The sequence below is a fragment of the Molothrus ater genome, chromosome 5 (genome assembly GCF_012460135.2).
Source record: "Molothrus ater isolate BHLD 08-10-18 breed brown headed cowbird chromosome 5, BPBGC_Mater_1.1, whole genome shotgun sequence".
Lineage (NCBI taxonomy): Eukaryota > Metazoa > Chordata > Aves > Passeriformes > Icteridae > Molothrus > Molothrus ater.
The window spans coordinates 45,025,861-45,048,471 of record NC_050482.2 but is presented as its reverse complement, the minus strand read 5'-3'; the positions used below and the strand labels follow the sequence as shown (position 1 = coordinate 45,048,471).

The window sequence follows — 22,611 nt, the reverse complement described above, 5'->3', positions numbered from 1 at the left end:
GCTAACCAGGGAAAATGCTCTTCCCTGTCTCTTCTCCAATGTGCTCCTGTAGAGCACCTCCCTCCAGGCCTTGCTTGGTAGTGTCTGTGCTGTCACCCACCCCTCCTCTTTCACACCCTGAGCTTGTTTTTTCAAAGACTGTTTTTTCCTTTCTTTGCTGTCTTGTTATTTGATTTGCAGGAGGGGGTAGCTGGCCTGAAGCCATGTTAGGAATAATTAAGTTTACATTTATGCATTTGCACTTCTTGCAGAGTGAATGTGAACTGATGGGAATCTTTCACAAAAGAACTCCAGCACATCCTAGAATCCTCTCTCCTAGGATGCTTTCTTCAAATACCAGCCCCTACCCAAGGCAGGCCGTGATGCTGATTGCTCTCGAGTCCTTGCTTGAGGTTCATTCTACTTTTTTCATTTAAATAAATTCATACTGCTTCTCACTCATGCTGTCAGTCTCTTTGCCCTCAAGAAATAGGTTTGTACTCCATCTGTGCAGAGCACTCACACATTAATTCGTAGGAGCAGTTACAGTTCGGGGCTAAAACGGATTTTAAAAGTTGGTAGTCTTTTGACTTTGGAGTGTTATGCTTAAATCTGAGGCCTGTGTTTGTTTATCCTACAGGATATACAGACAGTCTGAAGATCAGAAGGGAATAGAAATGCCCTTACATAAAAGACTACCTGTACTTACTGTGCCTTTCCTAAATTCATTTGGGTGTCATGATGGCTTCTGAAGATGTTTCCCGTAGGCACGAGATCACACAGCCTTTTAATGCAGAGGGTTGTTCTGTTAGAATTAACCCTATAGTCTTGTTGGAAAGGACCAACTTTCCTTTAAACAGAAACCTTATTGACAGTTCTTTACTTCTTTGGTTGGTATTTCCAGATGGGGAATGAGCCTGTCTGATGAGACCAATTTTAGTCAGACAAAACAAATCATTCTTTCTTGACATCATGAATGTGTGTCAGGTCTTTTGCTGTAATTTATCACCTATCACTGTTTTCCCCACCTTGAAAGTTTTCTTTAGAACTGAAGCTTCTTACGTGTGCCAGGGCCAAAGGTGTGCACAAGCTCTTGGCAAAGCTGCCCTGTAGCTGTGGCCCTCCTGGAGGATAACTTGTTTTCCTGAAGTAACAAGGTGCAGGTAAGCCAAACATACCCTAATTGTGCACCCACCCTGTACTATATATATACACATATACTATACCTATACCCAGGTAACTGGGAACTTCCTGTGTATTGCTGAAGCACAAATAAAGTGCAAATCTTGTAATAAATCCCTCAAGTATGATCAAATTGCAATTACTACCAAGAATACTGAGAAGATAATAACTCCCATTTTGTTCCCCAGATTGTTGGCTTGGAGCTCTCCCTGCCACAGAAATATTGACACTTCCACAGTATTTATTTAAAAACATTTATTTGATTTTTCTCTACAGTTAAAAAGACACCTGTTAATAAAATTCAGTAGATTACCAATAGAATATTTTCTTCAAAGCATAAGGCATAACAGTCAAGTGTTTCATATAAGCGTTAGACTTGAGGGGCTGGACTCTATTTGTATAAATACTTCACAATAGCAAAAACCTTTGTTCCACGTTACTGATTTAGAAGGCAGGTTTTGACAGCCTATTTTTTTCAGCTGAAAAGACAACTAGCAGAAGATGTGTTCTCTTGCTATTTTTATTCTCTCAAAGATGAGAAGACAGCATTTCTTCTGTCTTCCATTGTTTTACTGGATTCTCTCAGATCCAGTAATTTTTCCAAATAGGATTTTGTCCCAGAATTTTTGTTTTCTGCTATCTTTAAAAAAAGTACAAAATCATTTAAGGGCTGGAATTGAGAGGGGAGCTCTGAGTGTGTTGAGCCTTTTGAGAAGAAAAAAATCCGCCTTATTAATAGTAAAACCTTGGAAGAAATAAAATCATGGGAATCTGGCTACTTCTAAGAATCTCTACTCTGTCACACACTCCCTCCTCTCATGGTCAACTGTTTTTTTTTTTGCAGTATAATATTCCATACTAGTATGTCTTATCTTTTTAAACTCAGAGTGAGAAACACCATCTCAATGTTGGGTTCTCCTGTTAGCTACAGTGGCACGTACAAGACAAGTCTCTATGCTGCTGTTCATGCCTTGTAGGTGTAAGTAGATATTCATGGGTTTTTAAAAATGAGGCAGGAGTCAGCTCTTTATGTGAAATAATTGCCTCTCTGTAACTTGTTGAAAAATATTCCATGTACCTGGGAGGAATGCATTGGAAGAGAAATGTTCAGTCTGCAAGCCCTTGTGATTTATCTCCACTAACCTTGTCAATCCCATCAGTTAAACACTGCCCTTTGTTCCAACCTATTCTGATTTTACTTTGTATAAAATTTGCATTCACTCATAAATTTTGCGTAGGTTCATTTTCTCTTTTTGACTCCGTGGGGTGGCACATCTTGAGCTCTTGAAACGCTGAGTCGAGCAAATGACGTCCCAAGTGCTTCATTTGTTCTCCTTATGTCTGGCATTCAATTGCTGTCTTTATCAGCTGGTACCTACATGGCTACAGCAGGTTTTTATCTCTGCAAGTGGAACTGTTGAGTAGTTTTTGGTTGTGCAACCCAGGAGCCTGAGGAAAATTGCTGCTGTCTTTTGTCAACCACCTCTGCCCCAAAAATGGCTTTTCAACATCAGAACTGCATTAATAAAATGTTTATTTAGCACCTTTCAGGTTGAAGGATCCAAAAGCACTTTACAAATAACTACACACATCATCACTGAAATGCATCCAAGCAGAAAATCAGCAGACAACTCACTGCATACATTTCAAAAAGAAGAGACCCTGGCCAGCTGCTCGGCCAGAAAGCAAAGTTGAGGTTTGAATGACCTGTCACAAACAGGGATCGGATTTGGGGTTGGCTTTTAAGGACTCATCTGAAAAACCGACACAGTAAAGCTGCATTCAAGCCAATTTAGCCACATCAGGAAACTGAAAATTTGCATCAGCCCTGCCAGGATTAGAGTCTGTGGTGCCAGGGAGTCTGGCCTAATCCTAACTTGACATTTATATGACTAAACCATCCCCTCAAGGTAGAGGACATACCCAGTAAATTCAAGTTGCAAGTATATAGTAACACAGTGCTTTTTTTTCATCCAGAATTCAGCTGTTTATACATAAACATCCCACATGTAGAGTCTCTGCCTCTTTGCAAACACCAGGCATCAATTTACAGACCTGCAACTTTTCCAGCTTTGGGGGAAGGGGAAATGTGACCTTCTGAGCTTGAGTAGCTACAACAGTCTTTCCAGGGAAGTTGTAGAAGGCACTTGGCACAGCTGAACAAAGCACCTGGAAATTATCAGGAATGATCCTCATTCCTTGGGAGGACAAAGATTACCTGCAGTCTTTCCAGACATAATGTTGACAGTTCATAAGAAGTATAGGCCAAATAAATTCTGAGCAATGTCTCCTTTTCTACAGAAGTACTCTCAAATGCTGGAAACGTCTCATGAACATACACAGCCCAGCTCCTCCTTGTTGCAACTTGACAGAAGAACTTGGGCATAAATGTGTAAATGTGGCTTTGTTACTCTGAGCTACATGTCCTGGCTGTAACATGGATTATGTTTTCCACTTCAGCAAAGGAAAATTATAAGGCTATTTTTATACAATTTGAAAGCACTTAATACAAAGTTACATTAATACACTGCATCATATGGCCTATCTGTGGAGAAGATACTGAAATACTACCATAGGGCTGTTCAATACTAATTTTTTTTCTTTCAACTTTTTATCTTAATACTAGAAAATATATAAATCATTTACATGACTTTATGCAAAAGAAGGCACAGCCGGTTATAGTTTACACAAGCGCAATGCATAATATGCAGAAAAAGGGATTAAAAAGAAGCTTCACATCCCTAATAGATACATTGTTGCAATCCATTATGAAAAGTACTTCATCAACAACAGAAGTGTTCAACACTTGAGAGCTATGATATAAAAAAATTATAATTCATTTAATGCATAACAGATTTATATATACTTTTATATATAAACACTGTTGAAAAATGCTAACATAATAAAAGTAGATTATCCATGTAATGAAAAGTGCAAACCAAAGTAATAAAGGGTTTCACAATGTCCTTCTCATGACACAGGAAAAACTAGCCCATAGGAATGAAGTGTTAAATCCACCAATACATCCTTGGTGTGATGAGGCATCATCAGGATTTCTGAGCATTTGGAGAAAGCAGTATTGGTGAAGAGGCTCTGTCCAGACTGGGGAGTGGCACTGGTATGTGACCATTTAGCAGAGTTGGAAACTGTAAGAGGCCAAAAGGTAAAAATTAGTCTTTATCTCAAAACATTCAGCCCAAGAAGCACCTGGATTTAGCATTAGCAACTGGCTCCAGATGGTTTCAAGAGTTGTGTTGTCTATACAGTAAGACATCTCTACCAAATGCCTGCATCAGCCATTAGGAATGCAAGATAGAGGACAAAACCTGAATAATTTGTAAATGCACGAGGATATAAAAACCTGTTATTGGCTCTTTTATATATAAATGTTCACATAATACATTTATCATCACCCTGGAAAAGTGAACACTACAGAGCAATCTTTGCCATCCATTCTGTTTCCAAAAGTATTTTTTCAGTTTACACATTATTAATTACAATACATCCTTTTTGTCTTTCTTTTATAAAGAAAGAGTTTGGCAAAAGTGAAAGTTCAGATGTAGTTTTATGGCAGAAAAAGTATACCTGGAGATACAAAGTTTGGGGAAAATTACTCTCAAGTAATTACAGTTTCTATGTTCACTCACAAACTACAAACTAGCTCCACCATTCAGCAGGTGAAGCAGAACGTGTAGTGATTTATTGTGGAGTCATTTATTGTCACCTGCTGCTTCAGAAGTGCTGTGCACAAACCTTATTCAGTACAGAAGCTGTATATTCCTAGTTCACAACGGCATCGTGACTGCACCTTGCCTGCAGGGTGGGTATTGACTAGTTCTTAACATCTGACCTGACAAAAAAAATAAAGCAAGTAGGTGGAATAAACTTGCTGCAGCATGAGGCAGGAATTATCCCAGTGGTAGATACTGATCTGGCCTCGAGATCCAGCTCCATGAGCTGTGCTGCGTTTCTGTTGGCTTGAGGAAGACAGAGCTGAAATATCTCATTCAAGCATCTGGTGTATTTTTACCCCTTATCAGATCAGTCCTTGGACAGCCAACTGTGGTGTAACCACGCCCTCCACGTGCATATAATAACGTGCTCCTAACAAGTTTCCTCTTCCACTCAGATGGTGGTTGGTGATTCCTGTCTTCTACCACTCCATGTAAAGCTGGGCCAGGCAGCACAGTGCTGCAGGGCACCATGCTCCTGGTGTGGCCCAAACTGCCTGATGCCTCTGCTTTAACCACACCAAGCCTCAGGAAATGCTTCCATCACTTCTGCCAAGAGCCATTACAACACAGAACCTGATTACAAGCTCTTCCCTGGGTACGCATGGAGCGTGGCCTGGCCTGTGAGGCAGCCTGAGGAGAGCTTTACCCTGCCACCTACACTGGCTGACCCATCGTGGGCTTGGCCAGAATTCAGCTGTGGCTTTTGCTTCCTATTTGCTGTTAAAATAAGGCTTTGTGCTCTACAGCTTGTCATCATGGCATTTGCTTGAATCAAACATCATTTACAAGGCCCTTTGGGTCTCTCAGCAGGGAAAGCCAAGGGCACGTCTCACTTTCAGTTCCCCCAGGGAATGGCCAACATGTGTCTGTACAAACTCATTCCAGGTCTCAGCCCAGTCACTTCTCGGGGGAAATGTCTGGCCATTTCTAACCATGGGTGCAAAACCAAGGTCCAGTAGGGACTAATGAGATTATTGGAAACACAAAGGAGCCCTGAGCTCCATGTGCAGCTGGAGGTAGAAAGACTGATTATCCCAGTGCCTGAGCAGCTCCTTGAGCTGAAGCCCTGGATTTGGGCAGTCAGCCTTCCTGAAGGTTCAGAGACTAATACAGGGTCCCTGTCTAGGAGTAGCCTTCTCCTCTGTTAGTGCTGGCCCTCCACAGCCGTTGGGGTGTTCATTCCAAGGGTGTCTTTGCACCTTCAGCTGTGCAGATGGCCATTGGGTTCCTTGCCAATCGGCAGATCAACATAATTTCTTCTGTGACTTAATGAATCAACTGTACTGCAGCAGCTACAGCTGGAGCTGCAAATACCATGCCCACTGTCTTCTTCCTGAGCCTCAGACAAATGCTGCAGCTGAGTGCTGTGGCCATTGTGGGTTATTTAGTAGCTTTTGTATTTACCACATCTCTATAAAACTTTGAGAATTTTACTCTGCCAACACTCAGGAGAGAGTGGACACAATGCTGCCTTTCTGCTGTTACATATGGCAAGGTCATGCCCAGAGGTGTGTCCTTGGTTGAGGACACATGGATAACTGGCAGGACAACTGGAAATGGAGCCTCTGGGTTCAGAGAGCCTTGTCTTTCTGAGTGAGAAATAGTTCATTAGGACAAAAGGATAAACCTACACCCATCTCACTGGGTGAGATCCAAACTGTCTTGGTGTTCCCAGAGTCTTTGTTCCAGCCCTCTCCTGGCAGGTCACTGGTCTGCACTCTTCCTGCAGCTCTGAGCTCTGTTACCTGCTCTCTCCAGGGTCCAGCATTTATTTCTCTTTCCTTCACACGATGTATGTATGCTTTCTGCAGCAGACACTGCCCTGTAGGTTCTGACTGTGCTGCCAAGGATTGGAAGAGGGTACAAATAAGTAGGCCTCTTTAGAAGTGGTTGTTAATGCCCGTATTTTCTTGATCTGTTTGAAAAGCTCCAGACTGATGTGAAGAGATGTTCCCACAATGTCTCTTCCATATTTGTGCATTCAGAATGAAACCTGTGCATTGGGAAGACCTACCTGGAACAGAGTGTTTGGTCCCTGCAGCCTGGCAGGACTCAGAGGAGCAACAGGACTGAGGCTGCTCCAGAAGTGAATGCTGGACAGCAGCGGGCTGGGGGTCAGCAATAATCCATTGGGGGTCTGCAAGACAAAAACACACCATGATGGACAGCTCAAAAGTTACAGCTCCATGCAGCGCTCACCACCTCTAAAGCCTTACACAGCATCTACTGGCTCTCTTTTCCAGTGAATTCAGACAAACAGCATGGTCGGCAGCAGCTGCCCATCCAGCCCTGCATCCTGTCTCTGGATACCTGCACATTTCACATTCCTTCATATGCAAATTGATTTAATTTCTGTCTGCTTAACAAGATGCACAGTTATTGTTTATTTGAACCACGCTCCTGCAACTGTGTAACATACAGAATAATACGTGCGTGTCCCAGTGCGTGCCAACACCACCTAGGCTCCTTCAGAAACACTAGAACCTTTTGAAGCACAGCAGTTCCTTGACCTGACTGCAGCTTTTGAGGCATTACTATTACTACAGTTGTGTGTGGAGCTGAAAGGGTCACTGCTGGCCTGTGACGTTTCCTCCCCTGATGGCACCTTCTCTGTAAAGGAAGAGGGTTCAAGAAGCTGGCAATGCATGGGCTGAGCAGGGAGAGACACGTGTCTCAGGGGGACAGCAGAGAGCACAGCTAATTGTTTGAAAAGAACCAAAATGGCAAGAACTTAGAATCCAAGGCTTTTCCCAACTCAGAGGTGCCTCCTTCCAGTGCCACAATGCACAAGAATTGCTGGGATTGCCCTCAGCATTCTTAAAAGCACAATTAGAGGGGAGGTAGAGTTAGAGCACATGCAAATCTTCATTCAAATGAAGAATTATGTGAATAATTCTGTATCCAGAATAACTTTTATCATACCAAAAAAAGAACATGTGACACTTTCGAAAAAAGTATTTGGCATAATGAGTTAATCTCACCAGTAATCTTGATGCCAATTATCAAAATCAGTCCTATTTAGCAAAGCACTTAATGGAATTTGAGTACACACTTAGCAAGCAAGCACGTGCTTTGCTATGTCAAACAACTGTCTGAGTGTTCTGCTAAGCTGGGGCATCCTTTTGTCCAGAGTTTAAAATACATAAAGAGAAGACAGAAGACAGTACCTGCATCTCCCTGCAGTAACCAGCAGGTCATGTGTTCTGGTGCTCCCCACCAGGCCAGAAACACAAACTCCCATGCAGGGAGGGCAGTTGCAGCCGGGGGTGTCCCTTACAGCTGCTGACACCAGGGCCATCACACCTGCTCAGTGCCAGCCCCTGCAGCCAGCAGGCTCACACAGGCACTGCCATGGTTCACTGCATTTGGAGTGCCAGATTCACCTGCCCAGCGGTGCCCGAGGCACCAGCCACAGTGTCTGGGGCTCAGGGCAGGCACACGGAACACGGACCTGCTGTGGTGGAGGTGGATCAGAAACACCAAACCCCATGGAAGAAACCATGTTTGTCCCAAGGAGTAATAAACCTGTGCTAGTAAATCAGCAGGTCACAGGAGTACCAGTCAGGGTTGGGATATATCTGCATGCCAACAAAAGGGCAAAGAGTGGGTGGAGGCCTGGCAAGGAAAAAACATCAGTCTAAAGCTCATCAAGTGACAGCTCTTGTCAAAAAAAAAAAAAAAAAAAAGCAAACAAGAAAAACCAGAACAAACAAAAAACCAAAACAAACAAACAAAAAAACAAACTTGACAAGCAGGCACTTGTCAAGAGCCCTTTACAAACACTCTCTTTCCAGAAGCATGGTGCTTTCATGGGGAAGGAAATCAGCAGCACCAGCACGAGCCCCTCTCCTGTTCTCCTGTGCCACATTTCAAGCTGATGCTCCACTGGCAGGCGGCTGCTGGTGGAGATTTAAGAGACTGACAACACACTGAATTAGGTCAGGATAAATACTCAGATCTACTTACAGAAGAGCCTACTAACCTTAAAACCAAAGATATAAGTAGCTAGACCCAACAACATTCAACCAAGGACACAGTACTGTGGCAACTGTACCAAGAACTCCCATGGTTAGCCTCCATTCTTAATTTTTTTTTTAAGAAGCTGCAGATATCTAGAACTCAAAGTGCAGTTCTTGAGGAGTCTTCTGAAAATAATGAGGAAGACTTGGAGATGTTTTTTCCTACCTAGATGCAGCCAAAGCAAGTCTTCAGAGAGACCTGAAAAACTGAGTTGCCCTCCATTCATCTCTGGAAGCACACTGACATGTCTAAAACAGTGCTAAGCAAAGGCTCATATTCTTTGATGAGCAGAGCACTCTGCAAGTCTGCAAGTTCTTCCAGAACCAAGAGCCAGCCAAATGAAGCCTCCAAATCTGTTTAATATTTAATGCAAAAAGAGCACAGGGCATCCCAGGCTTGTTCTCAAGTATTGCCATCAGTCAAGTATCAAAACCACCAGAGGAAATCTAAGTGTAAACAACACCACAGGACAGCCTATCCCTAAATTACATGCAAAAATTGATGTGTCACTTCATTTTCTGCCCACATGCAGACATGCATCTGGTATTAGATGTGAAACCCATTGGGAAGTTCCTACTTGTGAAACATCACTGTAATCTAAGCACAGGAACAGTTTAAATAGAAATAATTCATTGCACAGAGAGGATTCTGTTAAGCAATGATGCTCATGCCTCCTGACTTCTGTGACAATGTGTGTAAGTACAATCTTGTCACTTCTAGCTGTTAGAAAGCAGGAAAGTGCTGTCACACATACATTTCTGTTCTAATATTGATTGTGTCTATCATGTGCCCTTTCACAGCATTCCACTGTGAATGAGGGTATTCCTCATGACCAGCAGGTACAGTGGAAAGCCATTTGAAACATCCTCTCAGGCAGCAGGACCTTCTCAGAACAGACAGCACTCCTGAAGCAGACATCCTGTTCTGCACCTGCCCCTGGCAGCAGGTGTTCACACTGGGATCTGATAAATCAGAGAACGTTTGAGATATGATGCATGTTCTTCGTTGGACAATGGGATGAACAGCAGATTTCCTGTCTAAATTATGGCTTTAGCTATTCTGCATTGTGATATTACAGTTATCTGAATACAGCTGCTATGTAGTTTTCATTTTATAATCACTAGGACGAGTGTTTAGGATGCAGGGTGCTTCTTATCCACACTAGAAAAAGAAGGCTAAAGGAGAGGATAAAAGCTATGTTGCTGTATAGCCAAAAGTTTAAATAATTAGACCCAGGAACTACCCTACACAGATGCCATATGTCTCTTCTGTGATAGGACAACTTGCAAAGATTTGTGATGGCTTTAAGTTGGGTAACATTCATCACAGCCTTAGCTATCCCTCCTGCTACAATCCTCAACATAATTCCCTTCTACATCTTTCAGGGGAGTAAGTACACCAGTTCATAGGTGCATGGGAAAGTAAAATATTCAAAGAAATAATTACAAAACCAGGAAACAAATCTCTGTTCATCCTGTGGTTTGGGGGCAGCAACAGATAAAAGTGGGTTTGAAATAACTCACAGTGTCATTGTGTCTGGTTGGCATCTGATGCTGTCAGATTTGCTCCCTATGAAAAAAATACTGTGGTTATACCACAGTTAGAGGTTGTAAGTTTGTCAATGCATCTCAGTTTTGGTTTGCCACACTTCTGTTCTTCCTGCCAAACATAACTTCACTTAAAGGCTTTGTGATGTCAAAAATGGCAGGTGTCAGCTCACAAACTGCTCTTTTTGTTGACACAGCTTTGTATCTTGGTGGCTTACAGGTGTGCTTGAGCTGCACAAACTCACTCTGCAGCCAGCTGACAAGCTCAGGAGAGCAAATGCTGTGCTGTGCTGGCTGAGAGCACTTGCCAACACTCCCTTCTGCCAGCCCTTGTGCCGTGCAGGCACACAGTGCTGCCCACATCAAACACCTCCAACACCTTCAAACAGGGAAGAGGTGATGGGATTCTGGAAACCATGGGTCTTCTAGGCAGCCTGAAGTGAGTGAGTATCGTAATATGATCCCAATATTACCAGGTGGAACGTGCCTGGGCTCGTCTGGCCTTGCTGCTTGACCAGAGGCGGCAGCTGTGGTGGTTTCACCTCAGAGACACCCCTGGCTGGCTGGATGCTGCAGCTGGCACTTGGAACAAGTCCAGGCAAGCAGGAATTCAGTTTTTACCTCTAATGGAAAGGTTTTAGGTGAGGTGAAGAGGAAAAGGAGACAGATTCTGCTGGAGGGTTAATCCAGGGTTTTATTCCATGGTCACATATCTCTGAATCTTGTAACAGCTCCAACAGAATCCCGACCGCATGGTCCCGTGTCTTTTTAAACCCAGGGAAAGGGGGAGGGGAAGGGGTAGGTGAGCCACCAACCAGGTGAGAGGGGGGGAAGGCTCAGGAGACAATGACACCTAGACTGGCCAATGACCCCAGGGCTGGGAAGCATCTTTTGAACTGCACCAACCAGACCACGCCCTTGCTGGAATGTTAAGATTGACGGACAGCACTTAGCAAGGGGGCAAGGGGGAGGGGAAGGGAGAGGTTGGCACAGCTGAGGGACTGGGAAAGGTGAAACAGGATATTGCTTCACACTGCAACAAGTGAGGGCTTGTAACACACCTTTGTACTCATTTATTTACTGCCCACTTTGCTACATTCAATGCCAGTATTTGCATCAACTGCTACTTCAGGGCTGGGGATCTTGGGGGATATTCCACACTGGGATAATTTTATTCTTGGATTATTTTTGGTCTAATTTTGAGGTGGTATTGTAAGACAAAACTCACCAATGAACATCCTGAGTCATATCTATACGATTTTACCCTTCTGCTCTGAACTCCTAGGCTTTTTTCGTAGACTAGCTTGAAAATGAGAACTCACTGTTGACATTACCACAAATATGTTATTAAAAAGAACAAAATAACCTTCTGGTTATTCAATAGTTCTGTGCTGAAGGGAAGCTCTGGCAAGTACTCTGTGAATTTGTACATTAAACTAACTTCAGAGCCTGTCTTAGAAACCACTTAATTTGCTCTGTGTTCAGAAATTAACAAAAAGTTCACACTGTTTGAATGGATTCCAACATCTAGTAGAGAAATCTAACCAAGCATCCCACATGCTCAAGTTGTGACCTACAAAACCCCTGTGGTTTTCTTTTTGGCTTTTTCCTGTTTGTTTTGTAGATCTGGAGGCTGGTTTAAACTGATAAACAATTAACTAATGGCTGCCCATTTCCTTATTCTTTCAGGCAGTCTGTGAACTGTGATGGATTTCCCACACTCATTAGGAACAAACCCCAGGAGAAATCCACTTTCCACCCCTTGTTCAGAGCACTGCTGCATTTCCCTCTTTCCCATATGTTGGGGTTTTCTCCCACCAGATGGTGACAGACCCACAGAACTAACACTGTTGGCCACAAGGAGGAAATGCCTGGAGACAGGCAGGTCTTACCTGTGCAGTGAAGAAAGCTGGAGTCAGGGATCCCGAAGGAAGCGCGGGGCTGTTGAGGGCAATGGAACCGATGTCAGTGCTGGAGAGAATCATAGGTGGGGCAGAGATTTCCAAGCCTTTGGGTTTTTTAGCCTTTGGGGGAAGAGATGGGGATTTGGCCTTGGAGCCTGAGGAGAGGTTCAGAGGCTCAAGGGAATCTGAGTCGTGGCAACTGGAGTCAAGGAAGAAGCTCTTGTGTTCTGTAGGGAGGGGTGAGGTGGGAGACAGAGATGGTGACCTGGAGGAGGATGATGATGGAGATGAAATGCTGGCACTGTTGGGTAGCATTAAGGAAGATATTTTAGCTGATACTGAAGAGTTGAGGAAAGCAGAGGCAGCTGCTGTTTCAGAAGTAGAAGGCAACGACACCATGGGCCTCGTAACTTGTTTGTCTGTTTTGTTTGTCACAAATCTGATAACAGTTCGGACTTCTTCAACTGGTGTGTTTCCTTCTGACTTCTCCAGTTTTTCTGTTTTGATGGTCTTGTAAGGGTCTGGCTGGTTCTGCAGAGAGTTGATAGTGAAAGAGGAGTAGAGGCCAGAGTGGATATATTCATTACGGCTTGTGCTTTTCAGTGCTGACAAGCTGTGCTTGTGCTGATCCCTGCTCTCCGGAGGCATCTTACAGTCGCTGTCCTGCAGCAAAAGGCTCTCTCTGCTGATTTCCACAGCATGGGGATCCATTTTTAAAATCTCAGGAAAGGAGACAAACTTGTATACAAACTTTTGTCCGATCACTTTCTTGATGATGTTCTGCAAATACAAAGAAGGTGCTAGAAAGATCAGTGTTTCAGAGGCGCCCAGTACTGCACACACAAGGGCAGGGGGCACTGCCCCCACATAAAGCTATGCAGGTCATTTTGTGGGGCTCTGAATGCTGATCACCCTTGGCTTATTCCAATACCTCTCTCTGCTCAGCCAGGGAGTCCACTCCTGGCTCCTCATGGCTTCCAACAAAACCACCATCACTTGGTGACAAAGACCTACTGGTGGCCTGTTTCACTTCTGCTTTCTCTGAAGCAGCTTGGGAATATTTTCTTTCCAGTAAAAGCAATTCTGCTGTCTTGTGGATTCGAGCCATGCCACCACTTACGTTCCACAATAAATCCAAACTTCATGCCACCTAAAACTGACACCAACACCTGAGGATGAAGTACTCTCAGAATGTTTGCAAGGGACAAAACCACCTCAGCCTCCTGGCCCCAGTTATTTACCCTCTGTTCCTTACCACATAAGGAAAGGATTGAGCTAAACTTACAGTGACTGTCTTTCTGTCAATGATCATGAACTTGTGTCTGTGAAAAATGCAACCCCTTGCATAGGCTGGAAAAGTACTTGTATCCTGCAATATCCCTTGCACCATCTCCAGGCTGGCATTAGGCTCAGCATGCTCACTGGTGCAGGCAGAAGGTTTTCATCAGTCTAAACCCACTACGGAAATTAATGATTGAAAAAGTCCCAAACCTCTCAAATGTTTGTAGAACCATTTAGTTTTTTCTTGAAGTGTTCCCTTTATGTAAAGAACTGATTCTTTTGAGACTTTTTATGAGCATCCTGTTTCTAGTCCTAGTGCTCCTCCTGCATACCCAGGTTGGCTGCCTGCTCTGACACAATTCCCAAGGGTATGTGAGCTCCTCCACAAAGGCACTTTGTGGCACAGGCCTGGCTGAGGGACTGGAACATTTACTACCCTAAGCCAAGTGCTGCAGAACAAAACAAGAAATATGTCCTGAGATTTCCATGCTAATTTCTCTCTTCTTGAAACCCCTGGTGGAGAGTTTGTTAAGTTTTCTCTGAAAAACCCTTTCCAAGAGACTTCCCTTTAGTCCAGCACATCTGCTGCACCTCCAGCTGGTATTCTGCAGACATCTGCTCTGCTGTACATATGGGAATGTAAATATTTACAAATTTCCTAAAAATCTAATTGGTTTTTCATTCTACCACAGCTTCTGACACCAATAGTGGAAACATTTGTTAAGCTGACTGAAAATGAAACAGAAAATTAAGGAAAAGGAAAAGAGACATCATCTTTCTCTATATATAGACAACAAGTAGTTCTGGGTGCTTGTACTGCCTGCACTACACCTTGCTCAGTCACAAAAGCAAGGATCATTTTGTGAAAGAAGAATCTGCACTTGAGGATCAGAACCTTTTCTGTCCTTCAGCTGAGCTATTTCACTCTGTAATTCATCTGTCTGAACGTCCTGGCATTTCATTCAGGCACCTTCTTGAATACAAAACTAACCCTACAAAAGAATGAATACAAAAGAATCCTGGGATGCAGCTTTGCATCACAGGTCAGGGGCTGTGGCACAAATAGAGGATGTTGTTTCCCAAGGCGATAACAGGGATCTGTAGCAAGGAGAAGAATTAAATTCAACAAGTTCAGACTAAAGGCACAAACTGCCCTCTTCCATGCTGAATTGTACATACATCTACCCACCTGGCAGATGCTGCAGTGTCTTTTTTTGCCCTCCAGAGGTTCAGGACAAATAGTTAGCCCACAGAATCGCAATCTGCATTGCTTTAATTCCCATGGCTTTGGGCTTGGATTTTTTTCTTCATTGCTAATTAGGTGCAACATTGGATGATTGCACTTTTTCTGCACTCTCAATATTGCCTTCTCTTTCCAAAGAGCAAAACCTCTAAACTACTCACATATGAAAAAAAAACCCCATCCCAACTGGATTTTTGTTTCCTTTCTTTTATATATATTTTTTAATATTTATATTTTAATTTAAAATAATGCCTCCCCTCTGCTCCTGGCAACTTTGAATTATTGCTAAATCAAGCACTAGCAACTGAGATTCTCCTTGAAAAATGTGACTCCCAGCAGAACAAGATTAAATGTATTTAAGGATTGCACTTTTACACTGATGCAGGCTTGAAACAGGGGAACATTGCTATAAAAAGCAACTGAACGGACTGGTGAGTTTATACTTCCTTTGTTATTATTAAATACAGTTATATTTTAAGAACATTGCAGTGCTGCTCCTCCAACTCTGTCAGCCCTGCAGCAAAGGCCCACTTAACGATGGCTGGAGATGAAAAGATTCAAGTGCAGATCCCTCAAGCACTTTGCAGGCTTCTCTTAAATGTGTAGCCTGAGGAAATCTCCACCGGCATGCAAGAGAAAATAAGGACACAAATTAATGAAGTGCCTCGGAAAGGCACTGACTTTTCCATATTCTTTTGACAAATAATTGAAGGTAAAAAGCAGCATATTTTTACCATCATCTCAGTGATCTGTCAGAATCATTCTGAGCTATGACAGTTCAAACCACAGAAGACAGTGACAGGCACCACAACAAGCAGTTTGAAAGGACAAAGAATTGTGCCTTCCTGCATCTGCAGGAACACTAGACCACTTGCTTGGTAGCAGGACAGTAAGTGTATGTGAACATTCAGCCCCATTTTATTGTTGTTCTTTGAATTTTCTAGGTAAATTCCCTCATGAACAGGCTTGCAATGAGTGCTAGTGGCTGCTGGCCAGGGCTGCAGGGAGCCAGGGTAGGACTGCTGGGCCAAGCAGCTGCTGCAGAGAAGAAATGCGCAACTGGGACAAGAGCAGGGGGCTCCACTCCAACAGCTTAAAAAAAACCAAAACCTTATCAAGAGACAGCACTCTGACACTGAGAGAGATGGCAGGCAGTAAGGAATGCCCCTCTTCTGTTGGCTTCTTGAACACTTTACACTTCCCCTCCTCTGGCCCCAGAGTACAAAACAGTGACTACAGCAAACGTGCCCAGCCCACCCTGTGGAGAGGTGCTTGGAAAGCTGCAGTGCCTGCTGCCTGCTCCAGCACATCAGCCCTGCTCGGGAGCTCGTTCACACCCCAGCACTTCAGGAACTTGCTTTATGAGCCCTTCCAAAAGCAGCCTCACCGGAGAGCTCTGAATCATCAGCTGCAGGGATGGCTCTCTTCTGCCCCTGTCCTCCACAGAGCAGCTGGCTGAGCTGCTTCTCCCTGCAGCTTCAACTGGACTGTCCTGGGGAGGGGTTGTGTCAACTATGCACCACTGAAATCCATCATGTGTTTGGGTTTTATTTTTATCAGCTCTGACTCCTGCTCCGTGTTTGAGCCATTTAGAGCAAGTGTGTAACTATACTACCAGGGTGACTGAAGCATTTTAGTGGCTTGGCCCAAACCTGTTAGCTAGAAAGTTTGCTGGCTGCAGGAGCCACTTGGGAGAATGATCTGGGACGTGGGATTCACTTCCTAGTCAAACTTCTGACTAATGAGGGATCTCAGGAGCAGGAAGACCATTTTTTCCTCTTTCCGGGAAGTGACCTATATAATCAGGATGCCCAAGACTCACAATTTATGTGAAACAGCAGAATGAACTTGTCTGTAGGTAATAGACATCCCTGGTCAGAAAAGAAGAAAGACCAGAGCTGTAGCTGCTGCTCCTACATCCCACTTGGATGTGTTGCAAGCTCCCTGGCTCTAAGAGTACTGAGGGGTGCAACACATGTAGGAACACAGGTTATCAATCCCTCCCAGAACTCTATCCAGGCTGCTTCCAGCTACTGGGAGCCTACCCAGACAGGGGGCTGCTCACACTCCAGTGTCTGAAGTACACTTGCTGGCAGGAGGTACCTGAGCAGGATGGTCTACTCTGGAAAATGGGAGTGTGTCCACATCAGCATGTGCAGGCAGGCAGACTCTGCTAGCATCACAGGTTATGCAGTAATGCTTTGTACACTGTGTGTGCAGAAGCCAGATTTTGTAACATTTTTGATGCAGGCACAGGTGCCACTACCCTGTGCACCTGTACTGACCTTTGGAAGATCAAGGCTCCCATTTAGCTGGATTTCAATCTTTCTTCACTCACCTCCAGCTGGAAGATAAAGGCTATTTCTCTGGCTAGCACCTATGACCAGGTTCTCTGCTCTCTATACTGCAGGTCACTGGACATCCCTTTCCTCTCACATCAAATATGAACTGTTTTATGTGTCTTTTGAGGCAGGTGTTCTTGGGCTTTCTCCTCTACCCATCACCTCTTACTGAGCATCAAATCCTTTACTCCCATCTTTCCATATGGATAGCACTATATAACCATTTATGCCACTTCAGCCAAGCACTTTCTTGACTTCCACAAATCACTCTTGGATGAATCTCCTTCCAGTTTTCTGTAAAGGTACTTTCTAATGTCCCTTAAAGTATTTCCTTGTAACACCTCTGACCTTGCACCACCACATAGTGTATAGCTGGTAGTCCAGGACAATCACACTGCTTTTGTTTCATTGTAGGATTCTATTTCCCCTGAGATGTCTTAGAGAAGACCTTCCCAAAAGTAAAGTAATACTTTTCATTATCCTGAAGTATATCCTCATTTATATCCTGAAGTTCAGAAAGCACGCAAGCAAGGGACCCTCACCCAAAACAATTCTTCCATGCTTCCACCCACACTTGGACATTAAAAATACAAACTAGTAACCAGGTTACAGGGTTTGACAAGGGTTATGGGAAGGGAGTGAATGCATTGGCACCTCTGAATCCTGAGAGCACCTGAGAAGCCCTGCACTGCAATGAGCACAAAGCAGCCCATATTAATTTAGTACTATAAATCATGCTGCCAAGCCATCTAAACAAGTGGGCAGCCAATAAGTGAAACTAAAACTGACTGAATAGCAGACTGAATAGCACTCACTGAGTAAAGCCTTGGGCTACACACTGTTCAGAGAACATGCAAAAATATTGAATAGCTGCTCATCACAACAGTATGTGACTGTATAATTAAAGACGCAGCATAACTCATGCAAACATTAGGGTTATCCAGGGAACTGTGATTCTTTTATTTCCTAACTTCTGAGGACTTGATTTCCACATTCCACAACCTCTACATCTTATTGATGTCAGTATCAGCATGTAATTTCCTGGATTCACCCTCCTTCCCTCAGAAAAAAAACCTCATGGGAAAAATGACTAGCCTCTCTCTTGTGGTGTCATCGTGAAATATTCATAGGGACGTGCAGTAGTCTTGAAACCCCTGGTGACTTCCAAAAGATATGTGCCATTACAGCTACCATAAAAACAAAATAACTGGGTAACCTGAGGGAAAAAAATAAATTTATTAACCCTACTCTTATAGGTATTTTACTTCAAGCTGAAGTGCTCTGTGTGGGAATAGTGCTGAAGCATTTTCTTGCCTGAAAGCATTGCAAGAGATTTCTGACTGGCAAAAGTGTGTGACATGATGGACACAAGCTGTAGGTAGAGTGCAGGATGCCTTTCCTCAGTGCTATCTGTCATCTGTGCTGCTGCTCTGTTGAGGCAATAGGAGAAATGCATTAAATAAAATAAGAGGGTGGGGGGAAGAATTTGGGGAACAAATGAAACAGGAAATGGAGTCTTCAGATTATCTACAAACATTTAGCAACTATAACCATGGCAGCAAATTACAATCAAGACATGCCATACTCTACATTTCCTGGGGTGCTTTTTATGTGACTTTAACATAAATCTAGCCATCAGCCTCAACAGCATGTCATGCTTGCTTTCAAAGCCAGGCTAAGGAACTTGTCCTAATTGTGTTATTTTTCTCCAGTACTGGAATTAATTTACTTTTAAGTTCAGATGAATCAGATGATGAATTTTAACAAGCCACTGTTCCCCCCAAGCAAAAGGCAGAGCTCATAAACCCCCACTTATCCAGCAATCAGGTTTTATTTCTCCATGGTGAATAATTTCAAAGATAGACCATGAAACATTAGTTAGTTCAGTGTCAACTGTATGCAGTAGGAGCAGAGGGCAGTCCAAGAAAGGAAGAGGTCCAGCCCATGTGCTACCATAATTTCTAAAAAATCACTGACCCTTGTCTCAAACTCACATGCTGCCAGATCACTTAAGTTATAGGAAGAGAAATTCCTGTCAATAATTCCATGGTGCAAGTGAAGTCTTGTCCAGAGTTCTGCCTCATCTTTTCTGCTGCCACTCCCCCATCTGCAGTTCAGTGTTTGTCACATTTGTTCAGTGTGCATCCCATTTGCCCCGGCACCCCCAGCTGCCAACACATCCATCATTGCACACAAGTAGGGACGGGACAAGGATCTCAGAAGGCTCCTTAAAGCTACCTCAGAGTCTAGACTGCTTTTGGGCTTATCTCACAAATTGGTGAATGGTCTAAAGCAAAGAGCATTACAGTCTGAGAGAGGCTTTTTCACCTCCCCAGTCCTTCCCCTTTTGTTCTGCAGGGGGGAAGGAAGAATGTCAAGGAGCCTTTCCTCCCTTTCTTGACTTCCTCCCTCCTGTGCTGTGCAGTATAGACTGAACTGAAGGCAGAGGAAGGGTTCAGGACTGAACCCACTGCTGAGCACACCCTGCCACTCCACAAGGATTCACTATCTGCTATCTTACACCATTCTCTCTCACACTTCAAATCCTGCAGCCAGGTGCTCTGTCCCTCTGCACTCTCCCAGTAATCCACCTTTCTCCACTGTCTCGGAACCTACACGTCACCAAACACTATACCCACAGAGTGAGAAGCTCCCACTGTTTCATTCTAAAGGAGTTACTCTTTCAATTTAAATAGGAGTAGCCATAGGCTTGGATTGGAGTTCAAACCCTGATTGCAGTACCTGGGGAAGAAAAAACTTATCCTTCTTTCCATCTAGGAGCTGTGACCTCCACTGGACCACAGAACACCTGAAAAAATGGCCAAAATCCTTCTGCCACACTTAGAAAAAACTGTCAGGCAGAAGACCACCTCTACAAACAGCAAGCAGTTGCCTCAGCCAGAACCCTGATGAAGAAACTGTACAGCCACTCTGGCAGATGCTGCTTGAGCACAGACAAAACAGATGACAAAGGTGTGTGCATGCTGGGGGCAGGGAACTGAGAACAGAACAGGGGTTAAAAAAACCAGGTTAAGGGATAAAAGAAGCAAGAGAGTCTCAGGTAAGGAGCCATTATATTCCATTACTTCAAAGAGAACAGAGAGATCTCAAAGCACAAGTGCTACAAATATCTTGTTCCTTGTTTTTGGGCAATATCTGTTCAGTCACTAACAGCATATTTGGGCTCTGCCTGGCTCTGCTCTTCATGCACCAGCAGGCACTCTGTCTCCATTGATCCCAGTCAAGTTTATAACCAGAGGGGCTGGAGTCATATAATGAAACAAGCTTCCCCATGCTGAGCAGAAGCCTTTTCAGCACTTAGTGAAGGGGATGCATCACATCAACTGCCCAGAACAGCCACTGTACTGTCCTCACCAAATCCTTTCATGCCTTCTCAGTCAGGCCACCTTTGAAACGTATTAAGTGGGAAAATCTGACTTCTAGTGGACAAAACACTAACATCCTTAAATCTGAAACTAATTTTTTTTTCAGGAGAGGGAGCCCCTGTGGGTCATGGGAAGTCTGATCATCCGATTGTTGTTCATTGTTAATTTGCAGTCAACATGTTTTTTGATCACTGTGTTAGATTGACTGCATAGCAATGTGCCCTGCAAGAACAGCACTCTAAGGTCAGTCCAGAAACAGTATCTACTTTCTTCTGCCTTGTGCAGGCAGCAAACATGCCCTAATTGTGCTGAACACTGGCATTACTCACTGTATAATTTCATCTCACCCTTTTTTCTGAAAATCAAGATGAAAACAGGCCAACAAGCACAGCTATGAAGTTCCCCTTTATAATATACAAAATCTATAACAGTCTTTTTTTATTAATATTTAATCTTCAAGAATATAGGAAATAGTAAAACCTAGTAACTTGGAATTTTTATATCTTATTGAAAAATATCCATTTAAGGAGAACTAATCCTGAAAAGATTTAATATCGATTAGTAAAACCAATATAATATTCATCAAAAAAAGGGTGCGGAAACAGTTTGGAAATTCCTTTAATTTACTGGAGTCTAAAATTGAGAAACGTGAATATGCAAGATTTGTGTTCTACAATATCTGTATATTTGTATTCTACAATCTTTTCCTTCTAGGATCTTGACTAGCTAGAGGAACTTCTGAATAGCTTACTCGGAGAGGAGAAATATTAACTGGTAGCATTTCTATTTTCTTAGTGTGCATGAGAATAACAAAATTTACCTTGTCATAATAGTATCTGAGCGCCCGGCTCAGCTTGTCATAATTCATATTAGTTTTGTTTTTTCTGAGTCCCCACAGCTTAGCCACTTCTTCTGCCTTGAGTAGCTTGAATTCGCCATCATTAGACGTCCAGCAAATGAGGTGCTCGTGTTTCTGGTCTAGCAGCAACTGCAAAAGGAACTGCCACAGTGTGATTGCACTCTCCATACCTAGAAGGGACAAAGGAGAGCAACAGTGTAAAAAACATTTGGGAGCAGGTGTTCCACCCAACACTCATGTCAGTAATAAGCTCTATGCAGGAGTCATCCTACATAACTGAGAAAAGGAAGCTACCACATCATTCACAACCAAACATCCACAAGACCTACAGGTCTTCCACTGCTTTTCCAGTATTTTCCCCACTGCTGTTCTCTGAAGGGTCACATAAAATAGAGGAAGTATTTAGAAAAGCACTGCCCACAAAGTTCACATTATACAAGGTCACCACCAGTTGGTGACACCAGTCATTGTCAGCAATCACTCTTCAAAGGAACACATAAGGCAGGGAGAAAAGGACTTAACATGACTATCCACTATTTTATTATATTAAAAACCTGCTGTTTACAGCCAGGAGGAGTTTACTGGACTTGTTCAGATACATCACTGTGAAAAAGGGGAGGATGAGGGAAGACCAGAGCAATTGCCTTTGATTACAGGACCAGAAGCTACATCTCTTCCCCCTCCCACCACCAGACTGCCTTTGCCTATTTTGGTTTTTTTCCAGGGCCTCAAATTACTCTTGCTGTTTCTGTTTGCCAATTCAAATAGCTCAAAAGACATTCTTGATTTTTTAGAAAAGCTGGAAGTTCAGTACACTTAAGCACAGTAAAGTAAGTGATGCTTACTCAGAGCCTCTCTTTAATGGGGATCTTTTCTTTCATTATCAAAGGTACAACTGAGAATTAGGAACATTTTTAACAGTGCCTGAGTCTCACATCTGAGGCTGGTTTAATTTTTTTTCTCTGCTAAAGATTGTTTGAATATATTTTTCCTCTGCTAACTGCCTGTGCTACTGAGCCCTCCCTAGAACAAACCTTTTGTTCAGGCACTACAATAAAAGGATAACTGAAGGCTGGCTACATTCCAACTCAGCACAGGCGTATACACAACTTAAAAATTGGGAGCATTATCACT

The 22,611-nt window shown here is 43.3% G+C and overlaps 1 protein-coding gene across 1 annotated transcript in view; it reads right to left on the bottom strand.

The window, feature by feature from the left end:
• Positions 1-2,678: 2,678 nt before the first annotated feature.
• Positions 2,679-22,611, bottom strand: part of ELK3 (ETS transcription factor ELK3) — a 36,160-nt gene continuing 16,227 nt past the window's right edge. Inside the window, exons 2-5 of the mRNA XM_036401093.2 lie at positions 21,439-21,647; positions 12,355-13,146; positions 6,910-7,032; positions 2,679-4,307 (exon numbers count right to left, since the gene is read on the bottom strand). Coding sequence (XP_036256986.1) covers positions 4,209-4,307; positions 6,910-7,032; positions 12,355-13,146; positions 21,439-21,645 — 1,221 coding nt within the window. The 5' untranslated portion in view covers positions 21,646-21,647 and the 3' untranslated portion in view covers positions 2,679-4,208. The remainder of the gene's footprint in view (positions 4,308-6,909; positions 7,033-12,354; positions 13,147-21,438; positions 21,648-22,611) is intronic.